The sequence below is a fragment of the Perca flavescens genome, chromosome 6 (assembly GCF_004354835.1).
Source record: "Perca flavescens isolate YP-PL-M2 chromosome 6, PFLA_1.0, whole genome shotgun sequence".
Classification (NCBI taxonomy): Eukaryota; Metazoa; Chordata; class Actinopteri; order Perciformes; family Percidae; genus Perca; species Perca flavescens.
In genome coordinates, this window is record NC_041336.1 from 374,892 (window position 1) to 391,051 (window position 16,160).

The 16,160-nt window shown below is 40.6% G+C and overlaps 1 protein-coding gene across 1 annotated transcript; it reads left to right on the forward strand.

Moving 5' to 3' along the window:
• The first annotated feature begins 230 nt into the window (after positions 1 to 230).
• Positions 231 to 15,837, forward strand: LOC114556718 (uncharacterized). The gene is made up of 3 exons (XM_028579752.1): positions 231 to 279; positions 806 to 855; positions 15,259 to 15,837. The coding sequence occupies exons 1-3, from the start codon at positions 234 to 236 to the stop codon at positions 15,835 to 15,837; spliced, it is 675 nt and encodes a 224-aa protein (XP_028435553.1). The 5' UTR covers positions 231 to 233.
• Positions 15,838 to 16,160: the final 323 nt, after the last annotated feature.

Consider the following 16,160-nt stretch of genomic DNA (forward strand, 5'->3'; position numbering starts at 1 on the left):
ATATAAAAAATAGCATGATCTACAATAGAAGCTAAGAGAAATAAACCTCTAATCTCCTCCTGTAGGGATGATGTGTCACTATATTATAATATATTATAATATTACCAGCTGCTGATGCTATGAAAGATAAAGTGGGCGTGTATTATAATATATAATATGTTATCTGCTGCTGACCCTATGAGAGATAAAGTGGGTGTGTATTATAATATATTATAATATTTTACAGTATAAAGATGGAGGAGTTCTCAGACTTTTCTATCCCTCTCTCCTGTCATTCAGGTAAATATACTTTTTATTTTCTGTCTTTGAGATGTTAAAACTTCTCTGATTGGTTTAGATTCTGTTTCAGCTGCAAGAAACTAACTTTTTACCAAGCTTTAGACACTTTTTTAAAATGTTTTTGAAACTTTATGTATGGTTTTGTTTAATTTTTATGCTTTTTCAGCAGTTCTGGCTGCTTTTTCCAACGTTTTTGGAGTGTTTTTACAATGTTTCTGTGGGGTTTATTTGGTGAATTTCTCTCTTTTTCTCAGTTCTTGCAGATATATTCTGTGTTTGTTGAAGAACCTTAAAGTTAAATGTGGTTTTGAAACTTTAGGCACATTTTTCAAATGTTTTTTTGATGTGTTTGTCCATTTTTTCAGACTTTTTATCACTTTATCTGTAGTTGTTGCATCTTTTGTCTGTCCCTCTCTAAAGAAGTTAACTGTGATGTAACCTGTCTATTATGATCCATATGACCAGCACATGTTTGGTTTTTCTGTATAATCTTAGTAATGAAGTGTGTTATCATGTGATATTCCAGGTATCTCTCCTGCTGCTGACTCTAGAACTCATCTCTCTCCTGTCATTCAGGTAAATATACTTTAGATTATTATTCTCTCTTTAACACATGTAAACTCTGATTCTGTTTCAGCCGTGTGGACAAAACTTTATTTCTCTCTTCTTCAAAGTTTCTGTCACTTTTTTCAAAGATTTTGATATTTTTTTTAGACATTTTGACCTCTATTTTAGACATATCTGTATCTGTTTCTCTTTATATCCTGCTGCCGTAACTGCAACTTTTGTTCCCCAAGAGAAACTGTTCAGATGCTACACACTTTGTTCCTCTGTTGTTATTACACAAACGTCATGATTTTGTAAGAATATGAATGAAATGTTTATTTCTGTGCCTATCCTTTAAAGGATTATTCAGACATATTTTAAATAATACAGACACAGAAGTGTAGACAGGTTTTAGTTTCAGGATGTCCTCTCTGTGTCTGTCTGTCCTCGTTACAAACCGGTCTCACAGTTTTCCTCAGATTGATCAACATAAAGGGTACTGATGGAAAGTCTGCCTTTCAAATTAGGGATATAGTACAATGTATCATTGTGTGTGTGTGTGTGTGTGTGTATTCTCAATTTTCATATATACTGTATATATATATATATATATATACAGTATATATGAAAATTGAGAATTTTTAATTCCTCTTTTTAGTCAACTTCAGCATGAGTTGATGAACTCATGCTTAGCACTGTGTCATTGTATTCATATATATACAATATCAACCGGAGCAATAACACATAATTAAAAACACTCAGAAGTCTTCTGTCAAAATAACATTTCAGAAAACAACCTATTAAAAATATTAACGTTGTTTTTGTTTCTCCTTTTTAATATAATACATACATTTTCAGGAGTTTTATGGAAAGCCTGTCACATGACTGTGTTTGAAGGGAATATTGAATGTGTGACCTCGTTATGAAAAGTAAAATGAATCTTTAAAACATAAAGCTTTTTCTGGAGCTAATGACCATTTCTTTGTCACTTCATCAATGTTTTTGTAGCTGCTTTTAATGTTTTGGCATATTTTTTTGACATTTGTATCTCTGACCCTTTTTAGATGATTCTGTCACTTTTTTCAAAGTTTTGACGGGTTTTCGATGCTTCTTGAGGAAGCCTGAAGTTAAATGTAGTTTTTCACATTTAAGGAATTTCTTTGGCTGCTTCATCTATTTTTATTTTTACCCTTTTCACATTTCTGCACTTCCTAAAGAAGCTTGAAGTTAGGTAGCGATGTAATGTAGTTAACTATGATGTAATGTAGTTAAATGTGATGTAACATAGTGTATTTGTTATCATGTGATATTCCAGGTATCTCTCCTGCTGCTGACTCTGGAACTCATCTCTCTCCTGTCATTCAGGTAAAGATACTTTAGATTATTAGGTAACACTTTATAATAACTATCCATAAATCATCATTTATTAAGCATTAGTTAACTATTAGTTAATGGTTTGTTCATTATTACTTATTAATTGTTCATACATAGTTCATCATGAGTAAAGTATTTGTTCACACAATTAAAAATGGTTTGTTCATAGTAAATAAGCCTATTAGTTAATGTTTTTTTTCATTATTATTAATAAATTGTTCTTACATAATTCATCATCAGTAAAGCATTAACTAATAGGCTTATTTACTATAAACAAACCATTTATAATTGTGTGAACAAATACTTTACTCATGATGAACTATGTATGAACAATTAATAAGTAATAATGAACAAACCATTAACTAATAGTTAACTAATGCTTAATAAATTATGAATTATGGATAGTTATTATAAAGTGTTACCGATTATTATTCTCTTTTTAACACATTTAAACTCTGTATGTTTATATCTTCAATCATTCAGAACTTATTCTGGCTGCATCAGGACTTTATGGATTTCTTCTGCAGAAAGATTTAGATTAATAATCCTGTGTGCAGTTATTCTGTGCTGTAGAAACTCCTGATGTCACTTAACAAGTTCTTACATCATCAGACAGTTAGGAGACATTTATAAAACTAAAGCCATATATATGGTAATATAAAGAGATGTTAGATATGTCAGAGTAAAGTCTCTAACAGCTTTTATATGATAATATAAAGAGATGTTAGATATGTCAGAGTAAAGTCTCTAACAGCTTTTATATGATAATATAAAGAGATGGTAGATATGTCAGAGTAAAGTCTCTAACAGCTTTTATATGATAATATAAAGAGATGTTAGATATGTTAGAGTAAAGTCTCTAACAGCTTTTATATGATAATATAAAGAGATGTTAGATATGTCAGAGTAAAGTCTCTAACAGCTTTTATATGATAATATAAAGAGATGTTAGATATGTTAGAATAAAGTCTCTAACAGCTTTTATATGATAATATAAAGAGATGTTAGATATGTCAGAGTAAAGTCTCTAACAGCTTTTATATGATAATATAAAGAAATGTTAGATATGTCAGAGTAAAGTCTCTAACAGCTTTTATATGATAATATAAAGAGATGTTAGATATGTCAGAGAGTAAAATGTCTCTAACAGCTTTTATATGATAATATAAAGAGATGTTAGATATGTCAGAGTAAAGTCTCTAACAGCTTTTATATGATAATATAAAGAGATGTTAGATATGTCAAAAATAAAAGTCTCTAACAGCTTTTATATGATAATATAAAGAGATGTTAGATATGTCAAAGTAAAGTCTCTAACAGCTTTTATATGATAATATAAAGAGATGGTAGATATGTCAGAGTAAAGTCTCTATAACAGCTTTTATATGATAATATAAAGAGATGTTAGATATGTCAGAGTAAAGTCTTTAACAGCTTTTATATGATAATATAAAGAGATGTTAGATATGTCAGAGTAAAGTCTCTAACAGATTTTATATGATAATATAAAGAGATGGTAGATATGTCAGAGTAAAGTCTCTAACAGCTTTTATAACTCTGTGTTCTCCAGATCAACATGAAGATCTCTATCTTTGCTGGTGTTCTGCTGATCTCTGCTGCCGTGATCTCTGTGGACGCTCAGTTTCAAAATAAGCATATCAATGCTGGGATGACTGCTGCCCAATGTGCCCAGGTGATAGCAGCCAGAATAATTGAGAACCCACAACACGGCTGCAAGGGTATTAATACCTTCATCACAGGGAATGTGAATGCCGTCCAAACCATCTGTGCTGTAGGAGGAGGAGCGCCACATGGCAACAACGGTATGACAATTAGCAATGCTATCTTCCCAATTATTGACTGTAACCTGGTGAATCAGAATCCACCTGCCGTTCCCCCCAACTGTCAGTACAACGGAGTAGCTCATAACAACAGAAGAATCATAGTCAGATGTGTACATGGACAACCTGTTCACTTTCATGGAAGTCAGGTTTAACAACGACCTGATGAACCAGAGTAATCTATTACTAACTGATGAACCAGAGTAATCTGTTACTACCTGATGAACCAGAGTAATCTGTTACTACCTGATGAACCAGAGTAATCTATTACTACCTGATGAACCAGAGTAATCTGTTACTACCTGATGAATCAGAGTAATCTGTTACTACCTGATGAATCAGAGTAATCTATTACTACCTGATGAATCAGAGTAATCTGTTACTACCTGATGAATCAGAGTAATCTGTTACTACCTGATGAATAAATCATGTTGAATAAAACAGTTCAACTCTTAACAACGTGTGGTCTCGTGTTTCTTATTATTTGGAGGAGCTATGAGCTGATTCATGACTCAGCACTTTTCTCACATTAAAGCAGCTCAACGTGTTTTACAGTCTGACAGTCAGAGCTCAACACTAACGAGACATACAGCAGATTAATATGATCATATCAAGAGAATGAAAACTACAAAAATAGAATAAAACCAGAAGATTTCCATCAGAAGATGTTAGAAACCCTGAGGAGCTGAACTGGTTGGAGGCTGAAAGGTGGGAGGAGAAGGTGAAGAGGTGAGAAAAGGAGGCTGAAAGGTGGGAGGAGAAGGTGAAGAGGTGAGAAAAGGAGGCTGAAAGGTGGGAGGAGAAGGTGAAGAGGAGAGAAAAGGAGGCTGAAAGGTGGGGGGAGAAGGTGAAGAGGTGAGAAAAGGAGGCTGAAAGGTGGGAGGAGAAAATGAAGAGATGAGAAAAGGAGGCTGAAAGGTGGGAGGAGAAGGTGAAGAGGAGAGAAAAGGAGGCTGAAAGGTGGGGGGAGAAGGTGAAGAGGAGAGAAAAGGAGGCTGAAAGGTGGGAGGAGAAGGTGAAGAGGAGAGAAAAGGAGGCTGAAAGGTGGGAGGAGAAGGTGAAGAGGTGAGAAAAGGAGGCTGAAAGGTGGGAGGAGATGGTGAAGAGGTGAGAAAAGGAGGCTGAAAGGTGTGAGGAGAAGGTGAAGAGGAGAGAAAAGGAGGCTGAAAGGTGGGAGGAGAAGGTGAAGAGGTGAGAAAAGGAGGCTGAAAGGTGGGAGGAGAAGGTGAAGAGGAGAGAAAAGGAGGCTGAAAGGTGGGAGGAGAAGGTGAAGAGGAGAGAAAAGGAGGCTGAAAGGTGGGGGGAGAAGGTGAAGAGGTGAGAAAAGGAGGCTGAAAGGTGGGAGGAGAAGGTGAAGAGGAGAGAAAAGGAGGCTGAAAGGTGGGAGGAGAAGGTGAAGAGGTCAGAAAAGGAGGCTGAAAGGTGGGAGGAGAAGGTGAAGAAGAGAGAAAAGGGTTAACAGGTGTCAAAAGTATTGCCATTCATTACTGCAGTAGAAGTACAGATACTAGGGTTTGAAAAGATTTCCTGCTGTCAAGTGTTAACTAGCCAACGGTAGGCTAACGTTACCTGCCGTCGAGAAGTTGAAATATCAACTCAAGCTTTTTACTCAAGTAAAAGTGTAAAAGTACTGGTTTCAAAACTACTTAAAGTATAAAAGTAAAAGTAATGTAAGGAGGGGAAATGCCATTAAGGACAAAAGCTTAGCTCCCCCACAGGGGCTATCGTGCACTACCCCACCTCCCCAAAAACACATTTTCTAAAGGCCATAATGACTATAATGATGTTATATTAAAATCATACGTACGAACTCAGAAGGGCTGAAAAAGGTGACACATCTCTTCTGTGTTTTTCAGACAGCAGCTACAGTCTGGTGTTAGAGTGAAATACAGACACACTTTACACCGTTTAGCTGTTAGCATTTTAACTGTTTACTCCAGCTGCTGCTAACGCCAGGCTAACGTTACCTGCTGTCGAAAGTGTAGTGTTAACTTGCTAACGCCAGGCCAACGTTACCTGCCGTCGAGTGTAGTGTTAACTAGCTAACGCCAGGCTAACGCTACCTGCTGTCGAGTGTGGTGTTAACTAGCTAACGCCAGGCCAACGCTACCTGCTGTCGAAAGTGTGGTGTTAACTGGCTAACGCCAGGCCAACGTTACTTGCTGTCGAGTGTGGTGTTAACTAGCTAACGCCAGGCCAACGTTACCTGCTGTCGAGTGTGGTGTTAACTAGCTAACGCTAGGCTAACGTTACCTGCTGTCGAGTGTGGTGTTAACTAGCTAACGCTAGGCTAACATTACCTGCTGTTGAGTGTAGTGTTAACTAGCTAACGGTAGGCTAACGTTACCTGCTGTTGAGTGTAGTGTTAACTAGCTAACGGTAGGCTAACGTTACCTGCTGTTGAGTGTAGTGTTAACTAGCTAATGGTAGGCTAACGTTACCTGCTGTTGAGTGTAGTGTTAACTAGCTAACGCTAGGCTAACGTTACCTGCTGTTGAGTGTGGTGTTAACTAGCTAACGCTAGGCTAACGTTACCTGCTGTTGAGTGTGTGTGTTAACTAGCTAACGCTAGGCTAACGTTACCTGCTGTTGAGTGTAGTGTTAACTAGCGTCTGACAGACAGGAAACAGAACTACACATTGAGAGTGAGAGACAAACACAAGTACAGTGACGTATATAGAGATAGATATATAATATATATAAACCTGATAACGTATACATAACAGCTAACGCTAGGCTAACGTTACCTGGGTGTTGAGTTGTAGTGTTAAACCAGCTAACGAGAGGCCCAACACTTCCCTGTTGTTGAGTGTATTGTTAACTAGGTTCCCTTTATTAAAACGTGTAATAATTGAGCAATAACATGTCAATAAAGCTTAGCTGATTGGTTAGGCTAACGATATATAAAAACATGATGTTAACATACAAAACCAGAGATAGGAACGTTAACTGCTGGGTGAGTGTGTTGTAGATATTAAACCAGAGATAGGAGTGTAGAGAGAGGATGTGTCACCTGCTGTTGAGATATAAAACCATTTGAGAGCTAAGGTCACTCTGTTGTAGATATATAAAAACATGAGGCTAACTCTGTTGTAGATATAAACCAGAGCTGTTGAGTGTAGTGTTAACTAGCTATAAAACCAGAGAGGCTAACGTTACCTGCTGATGGAGTGTAGTGTTAACTATAAAACCAGAGACAGGAAACAGAACTATGGGTCACTCTTTTGTAGATATAAAATCAGAGAAAGGACAAGTACAGTGATGTGTCATATGTTGATAGATATAAAATATATATCAAAGGATAACATGTTGACATAAAAACAGAGATAGGAGTGTAGAGAGGATGGGTCACTCTGTTGTAGATATAAAACCAGAGATAGGAGTGTAGAGAGGATGGGTCACTCTGTTGTAGATATTAAACCAGAGATAGGAGTGTAAAGAGGATGGGTCACTCTGTTGTAGATATTAAACCAGAGATAGGAGCGTAGAGAGGATGGGTCACTCTGATGTAGATATAAAACCAGAGATAGGAGTGTAGAGAGGATGGGTCACTCTGTTGTAGATATAACATATGTTAAGTGTACTGTAAGACCCGCTGTGTTTTTATATGCTGTGTAATGTCATATTTCCCGTCGTGCACTACATTAAAATCAATGCGACACACCATAATAAAGGCGTGGAGGTTGTGGATATGACTAGTATATTATAGGCTACATGTGTGCTGACTCAGATATAATTAGAAAAGTCAATCCAAAGGAGAATAAATAGATGAATGCAATACAGAATGCCTGGGAGCCTTATTGCAATATGTTTTTATATTCCATTATGGTTTTATACTTTACTTCCAGCATGAATTGGTTCAGAAAAAGGAAGAAATATTCACCAGAATGCAGGAAATGAAGTGTTTAATGTTCAAAAGTTTCTGGGGGAGGACCCCGAAACATTGGCCTTTAGGAAGCTAAAATGTACATACACTGGCTATTAACAAGCTGGGCAGGCCAACTGCTGGTTTGCAGGCCAACTGAAATGGGTTTGCAACCTCCTCAAGTCCTGTAAATTCAGTTTAAAGAAGTTGAAATGGGAAGAATCTTTTCTTGCTGCTAGCCTTTATCAGAGTTCATGTGTGCTCTGTTTCCTGCCATCAGCTGTCTGCTTGGCCATCAAGTTTTATCAGTAGGAGTTTTCTAGTGTCCCCAGGTTGCCCTGGACAGGCTTTCCTGCCTGGTTTGAGGGAAACAGGAACTTCGATTTTTTGAGAAAAATTCTGTCCACAGATCCCTTTCTTCTCACACGCAGGCTAGCAACCCTCCAACCATTTTTGGAAAAGCTAAGTGTCCAGCCCCCTGATTCACTTGTGCTTTTTTTTCTAATTGCCATTGATGGCTCCCCTGAGATTTTGATTGAGACTGCCCCTTTTCTAAGAGACCGCCCCAGAGACTTTCCATTAGACTTTAATGTTTTCGTGACTTAGGCAGTCAGACCCAAAATCAAGATATTCCACATCCATTTAACTTTATTCATATTATACTTTTCCTGGCTAATTAAACTCATTCCCACTTTTTCAGCTATTCTTCATACTTCCCTCAATACATTAAATATAGTGCTGTCAAATGATTAAAATATTTAATCGTGATTAATCACATTAATGTCATAGTTAACTCACAATTAATTACTCATTATCTATTCTAAATGTCCCTGATTTCTGTTGTCCCATTATTTTTCTCATTTTAATGGCCCCTTTGGGCAAATGTTTTTTTTTTTAATTTTTTTATTGAAAACATTGCCCTCAATTTCACGTTACATTCTCACTTGGAGCAGATAATCTCTCACACAATGTAACACTGTCCATCAAGGGGGGCGGAGAATTGCCTCACTTTGCCGATCAGCTGTCTGCTTGGCCATCAAGTGGTCCCCAGGCTAGTGTCCCCAGGTTGCCCTGTGTCCCAGATCCCCGGCAGGCTAGCAACCCTCCATATTTCTGGCTGGTGTCCAGCCCCCCTGAACTGGCTATAACCATATTCCCCCTGAGATTTTGCCTGAGACTGCCCCAGAGACTTTGCCTCCCGGGCGGGTCAGACCCACTCCTGCCCCTCTGTTTCCCCTGGCACCTCCGACCCCTGTTAGGGTTGCCTGGCTTCCCCCCGCTGATCGGTCTCCTGCTCGGCCCCTGGAGGGCACTGCCCTCGTTTCCCCCTGAAGGGTTTTGCCTCTCTTTGCCGCCTCTCTGTTTCCCCTAGGCCTCTCTGGCCCTCTGTTTCCCCAGGCCTCTCCGGCCCTCTGTTTCCCCAGGCCTCTCTGGCCCTCCCTCTGTTTCCCCCAGGCCTCTCTGGCCCTCTGTTTCCCCCAGGCCTCTCCGGCCCTCTGTTTCCCCCAGGCCTCTCCGGCCCTCTTTCCCCAGGCCTCTCTGGCCCCCCTGGCCTCTCCGGCCCTCTGTTTCCCCAGGCCTCTCCGGCCCTCTGTTTCCCCCAGGCCTCTCTGGCCCTCTGTTTCCCCAGGCCTCTCCGGCCCTCTGTTTCCCCAGGCCTCTCCTGGCCCTCTGTTTCCCCCAGGCCTCTCTGGCCCTCTGTTTCCCCCAGGCCTCTCTGGCCCTCTGTTTCCCCCAGGCCTCTCTGGCCCTCTGTTTCCCCCAGGCCTCTCCGGCCCTCTCTTTCCCCCAGGCCTCTCCGGCCCTCTATGCTCTCTGTTTCATGTGCCACAGTGCCCCCAGTCCCTAGTGCCCTCGGTTCCCTGTTTCCAATGACCTTTTCCCCCATGGACTCTCTGTCTCCTCCGGACTCTCTCACCCTTCTTGGGTTGTTTTCTGTTTGGTTTTTTAGTCGTCTGGTATGAGTTGTAGGAGTTGTTATGGTTTTGGTATTTTACCTGGTATTTTGTTTTGTTTCTGTTGTATGGTTTGTGGAATTCTGTAGGTATCCTGTTTTGTGTATTCCTGTTATGTATATTTCTGTTCTTGGTTATGTATATTTTTGTTTTCCTGTTTTCCTATTCCCCTGTTCATTGTGTGTTTCTGTTTGTCCTGTTTTAACTGTGTATTCCTGTTTGTTGGTTATTATGTTCTGTTTCCTGTTTTATTTTGATAGTCTAGTTTTCTGTCTTGTCGTGTCTTGTTTTACTTCCTGTGTTTTCCCGCCTGTTTTGATTACCCTGTCTCCCCTAATGTGTTTCACCTGTTGTATCACCTGTCCCTCGTTTCTTCATTACCTCATGTATTTAACCCCCGTGTTCCCTTTGTCTCGTGTCAGATCATTTTGAGTTTGTTCCTGCCTGTGTGTTGCTGTCAGTCTGTTGTGCATGATTCGCCTTTTGCTTTTGGTTTTTCCCTGCATGACTTTGAGTATTTTCCAGTCGTTGTACTGCCATTTTCTGTTGGATTTAAAACCTCAAGTTTAAACCATCTCTGCCTGCCTGCCTCTCCCTGCATTTGGGTCCTCTATCTCCCGCTAACCACAACAATCTCACTGTTTCTCTAATCTCAACCCATTAGTGGGCCGTGAACTAGTGGGCCGACAAGTTCTATCAAGTTAAGAATAACTTAACAAGAATTTTAGTTGAGAACAATCATAAAACACAATAGAAAATGTGCAGTATATAACAGACAGATCATGGAAATAACGCACGGCTGAAAGCACGGAAATTATCTGCTGTTCTGTAACAAGTATGACTAGGTGGGCCCTGGGGTAGAATTGGTTGAAAACCAGTGGCATATGTAATAGGTCATAACAATAACATTGTAACATCTCCACCCCTACTTTGCCATATTTGGCTCCTGTTTCCACCAATGCCTTTGCCACTTTATGAAAGCCATGGCCTTCGACCAGGGAGAACGGCCTGTGGTCGGTGGCCGACATCCGGGCCAGCTTGCCCACTAAAAGTGTTTTCTCAGTCTCTGGCACCATCCTTTTCAAACTTTTTAGAAATCAAAGGCTGCGTGCTGCTTGTCGGCCTCCTGTAGCAGGTGAGGCTATGCCGCTGTAGCCCGCTAGTACCACTCTCCGTCAGATATTTAATGATTGTGTGCCAGTCTTTACATGCAACATAATTTGTTGTGGTTTTGTTTACTGACACCCTTCAAAATTTGATTTGCAACAGCTTCTTTCCAGAATTTATTTTGCCGACTCTCGGTGCACTAGTCACTGATGCTGATTGATTGGCTTGTAAACAGAGCAGCTGCTTTGTCTTGCTCTGATAGGCTACTCTGCGGCTAGCAGTAGCCAATCAACAAATGTATTGTGAGTTGTAAGCGTTTTTTGTTGTTTTTAAACAAAATGCCTTGCACTCATTGCATTGCAGCATCATTTTTTATTTTAATCTCCAACTCCTTCCTGCTCCCACCGCTCCTGTTGATTTCAATGCTCTATCCGTCCCTATCACGTTACCAACAGTGAGAATGACTCCCGTACTGCATACAGGTACTTGCATACAGGGCCACGTACGGATCAGCCCCAGCTTACATCCAGGACATGGTCAAACCCTACACCCCAACCCGCCCACTCTGCTCTGCATCAGCCAACCTGCTTGCTGCCCCACCACAGCGAGGGAGAACTAATCACTCAACGAAATCCTGACTGTTTGCTGTCCTGACATGTTAGACACAAGAGATATTACATTACTTCCACATTACAGTATGATACTGTATGACATTGAAACAGTAAGATACTGTGAGATTTTAGCTGTAAATGTACATCAAAGGTTTCAACCTGATCTCACAGAATTCCGTGAAATGAACACGGCCCCTTAACAAGCCTGATCCGGCACCTCTCTCTAAGCTAGCCTGCCTCTCTTAGCTATGCTATTATAATTCTAGACTACCGGGGAAGTTCCTTCCTTCCTACGACACACTGAGCTGCTCTCTCATCTCTGTTTTCACTTGTTTCCTTTTGTATGCATCCTGTCCCAGAACTGCTTGTTACTAACCTAGCTCTGGGGAGTTTACTCCCCGGAGTCCATGTTTCTTATGTTTCTTGCAGGGAATCGCAGATCATAGCTCTGCGATTCCCTGCAATGCCTGGCCGCGTCCTGCTGCATCCACAGCCTCCACCCGTGCTCTGCAGCGCCACGTTACATCCCGCAACGCCCTGCTGTGATGTTCCTATGCACAGAGTAGTCAGGATCCGGTATAGGAGACTGCACTACTCAGTATGACACGATGTGCCCTGCTACGACATGAACTTCCACGATAACCTTTGAAGTCACTGTTCCATTATCTTTAATGTGACTATTATCACCACTGTTCATCACACCCCCAACCGGCCCCGTCAGACACCTCCTACCAAGAGTCTGGGTCTGTCGAGGTTTCTTCATAAGAGGGAGTTTCTCCTCACCACTGTTGCAACAGCCACTACTAATGCTTGCTCTTGAGGGAATTAATTTAATTGTTGGGGTTTTGGAAATTATAGAGTGTGGTTTAGACCTGCTCTATCTGTAAAGTGTCTCGAGATAACTTTTGTTATGATTTGATACTATAAATAAAATTGAATTGAATTGAACTCAAAATCTGTGGCAGTTTCACGGAAAAGCCAAAAATTTCGTTGGCCCATGGATTAATTCTGTGAAATGAACACGGATCGCCAATAAACGCAGGAACAACAACGGGACGGTTGGGTTCAAGGAAAGGTCGTGGGTGGGCTTACGGTTCTGTGACACGCGAGAAGAACGGGACGGTTGGGGTTAGGAAAATAACAACGGGGAGGGGGAGGGCTCTTAATTCCTCGTCATCTTCTCATTGACTTTCCATTGGCATTGTTTTCCGTGGTGGACACAGAGTTTTCACACATTCCGTGCCACCACCACATAATGAGCTGTTAACAGTTCGTGATCATTTCACGGAGTTCTGTGAGGCCAGGCTGAAAGGTTTACAGTGTGACTCTTCTTCTGACAGTTTACACTTGTGTCTGTTTTTTAATGAAGTCCTGTTTAATCATTGAGATATCCGTGTTTGTAGACTCTTACAGCCAGACCTTCCTCCACAGATGTCTGGCTAGTCCACACAGATGCAAAAAAGATCAATTCCCAAAATGTTAAACCATTGCTTTAACACCACAGACAAAAACATCAGTGGTGGCCAAAAGGTTAGAGAAGCGTGCTTGTGACCGAGAGGTCGTCGGTTCAATCCCCAGACCATTAGGATAAGCTTGTCCCTCCGTCATTACCACCACTGAGGTGTTCTTGAGTAAGGCTGTGGTGGTACTGGGCAGCTTCCAGTATGAATGTGATCAGGTCAGACTGTGGTGGTACTGGGCAGCTTCCAGTATGAATGTGATCAGATCAGACTGGTTGTACTGGGCAGCTTCCAGTATGAATGTGATCAGATCAGACTGGTTGTACTGGGCAGCTTCCAGTATGAATGTGACCAGATCAGACTGTGGTGGTACTGGGCAGCTTCCAGTATGAATGTGATCAGATCAGACTGTGGTGGTACTGGGCAACTTCCAGTATGAATGTGGTCCGATCAGACTGTGGTGGTACTGGGCAGCTTCCAGTATGAATGTGATCAGATCAGACTGGGCAGCTTCCAGTATGAATGTGATCAGACCAGACTGTGGTGGTACTGGGCAGCTTCCAGTATGAATGTGATCAGATCAGACTGGTGGTACTGGGCAGCTTCCAGTATGGATGTGATCAGGTCAGACTGTGGTGGTACTGGGCAGCTTCCAGTATGAATGTGATCAGATCAGACTGTGGTGGTACTGGGCAGCTTCCAGTATGAATGTTATCAGATCAGACTGGTGGTGGTACTGGGCAGCTTCCAGTATGAATGTGATCAGATCAGACTGTGGTGGTACTGGGCAGCTTCCAGTATGAATGTGATCAGATCAGACTGGTGGTACTGGGCAGCTTCCAGTATGAATGTGATCAGATCAGACTGGTTGTACTGGGCAGCTTCCAGTATGAATGTGATCAGATCAGACTGGTTGTACTGGGCAGCTTCCAGTATGAATGTGATCAGATCAGATCAGACTGTGGTTGTACTGGGCAGCTTCCAGTATGAATGTGATCAGGTCAGACTGTGGTGGTACTGGGCAGCTTCCAGTATGAATGTGATCAGATCAGACTGTGGTGGTACTGGGCAGCTTCCAGTATGAATGTGGAACTGTGTGAATGTGATCAGGGCGTTCCTCCAAAAGAGAGGCTGCCTCTCTGAGAAACTTCCCTGAATAAATAAAGGTTAAATAAATCAGATCAGTTAAATTAAACGTCTTACATTCTCTGGCAGCTCTTCCTTCCTGCTCTCCTCGAGGTGTGTCTGTCATTCATACCAGGAAACCAGTTACCTTTCTCTCCAGGCATCGAGTCAACACGTTGGACCGTTAGAAGAAACTGTAAGTTTATTGTTTGAAATAACAAAACGTGTGTGTGTGTGTGTGTGTGTGTGTGTGTGTGTGTGTGTGTGTGTGTGTGTGTTTGTGTGTGTGTTTGTGTGTGCGTGTGTCTCTGGCTGGCTTACAACAAGTTCAGATATTTTGTTCTGCAAGTTCTCACATTTTGCACCATATTTACCTTCAGAGTTTGTCTGTGTGTGAACATAGTATGAATCTGCAGCACTTCTCTAATCTCTGGTTTCTCCTTTTCAACACGTTTAGACGTTTTTGCACTTTCTTGTACAGGTTTTCTTTGAAGCTTTTGTCAATTTTTACGTTTTTGGCTTTGAACCATCGCTTCTTCAACATTTGCTGGCTTATAAATCATTTCATTTTTTGTTTCCAGTAAAATAAGTATAAAGTATAATGAACTGATCTGTTTATCATTTATTAATGATGGTTATTATCAAGAGTTATTAAAGAGATGTCTCTAACAGCTTTTATATGATAATATAAAGATATGTTAGATATGTCATTTAAAGTCTCTAACAGCTTTTAATGATGGATTTATATATCAAGAGTTTTATATGATAATATAAAGAGATGTTAGATATGTCAGAGTAAAGTCTCTAACAGCTTTTATATGATAATATAAAGAGATGTTAGATATGTCAGAGTAAAGTCTCTAACAGCTTTTATATGATAATATAAAGAGATGTTAGATATGTCAGAGTAAAGTCTCTAACAGCTTTTATATGATAATATAAAGAGATGGTAGATATGTCAGAGTAAAGTCTCTAACAGCTTTTATATGATAATATAAAGAGATGGTAGATATGTCAGAGTAACAGCTTTTAATGATAATATAAAGAGATGTTAGATATGTCAACAAAGTCTTTTTATAACTCTGTGTTCTCCAGATCAACATGAAGATCTCTATCTTTGCTGGTGTTCTGCTGATCTCTGCTGCTCTCACCTTCCTGGGACCAGAACCTGCAGATGCTCAGTTTAATAATAAGCGTATCAACGCTGGGATGACTGATGACCAATGTACCCAGGAGATAAAAGACAAGAACCCAATCAATGGCTGTAAGGGTACCAATACCTTCATCACAGAGAAAGTGAAGCACGATGTTGCATGGTTTACAAACCAGCACATCGCTGAGAAGATGAATGAAGACGACTGCACCAACGTGATTAAAGGCAGAGGAATCATGAAGGACAACGGCAGCTGTAAGTGGTCCAACACCTTCATCATAGCGTCGTTGGAAGCTGTGGCAGCCGTCTGTAAAACAACACAACCAGTGAAACCCAATAGTAATATCCATCAAAGCACAACGACCTTTGACCTTATTGACTGCACACAGACGATGGACTCTGCTAAAGATAAAGACAAGCCTCCCAACTGTGTGTACAAGAAAGGTGAAGTTCTAGACAAAAAGATCATTGTAATTGGATGTGATAAATATGGTCCAGTTCACTTTGAAACGTTTCTGTAATCTATTACTACCTGATGAATCAGAGTAATCTATTACTACCTGATGAACCAGAGTAATCTATTACTACCTGATGAATCAGAGTAATCTATCACTACCTGATGAATCAGAGTAATCTGTTACTACCTGATCAACCAGAATAATCCTACCTGATGAACCAGAACTACCTGATGAATCAGAGTAATCTGTTACTACCTGATGAACCAGAGTAATCTGTTACTACCTGATGAACCAGAGTAATCTGTTACTACCTGATGAATCAGAGTAATCTATTACTACCTGATGAACCAGAGTAATCTGTTACTACCTGATGAAACAGAGTAATC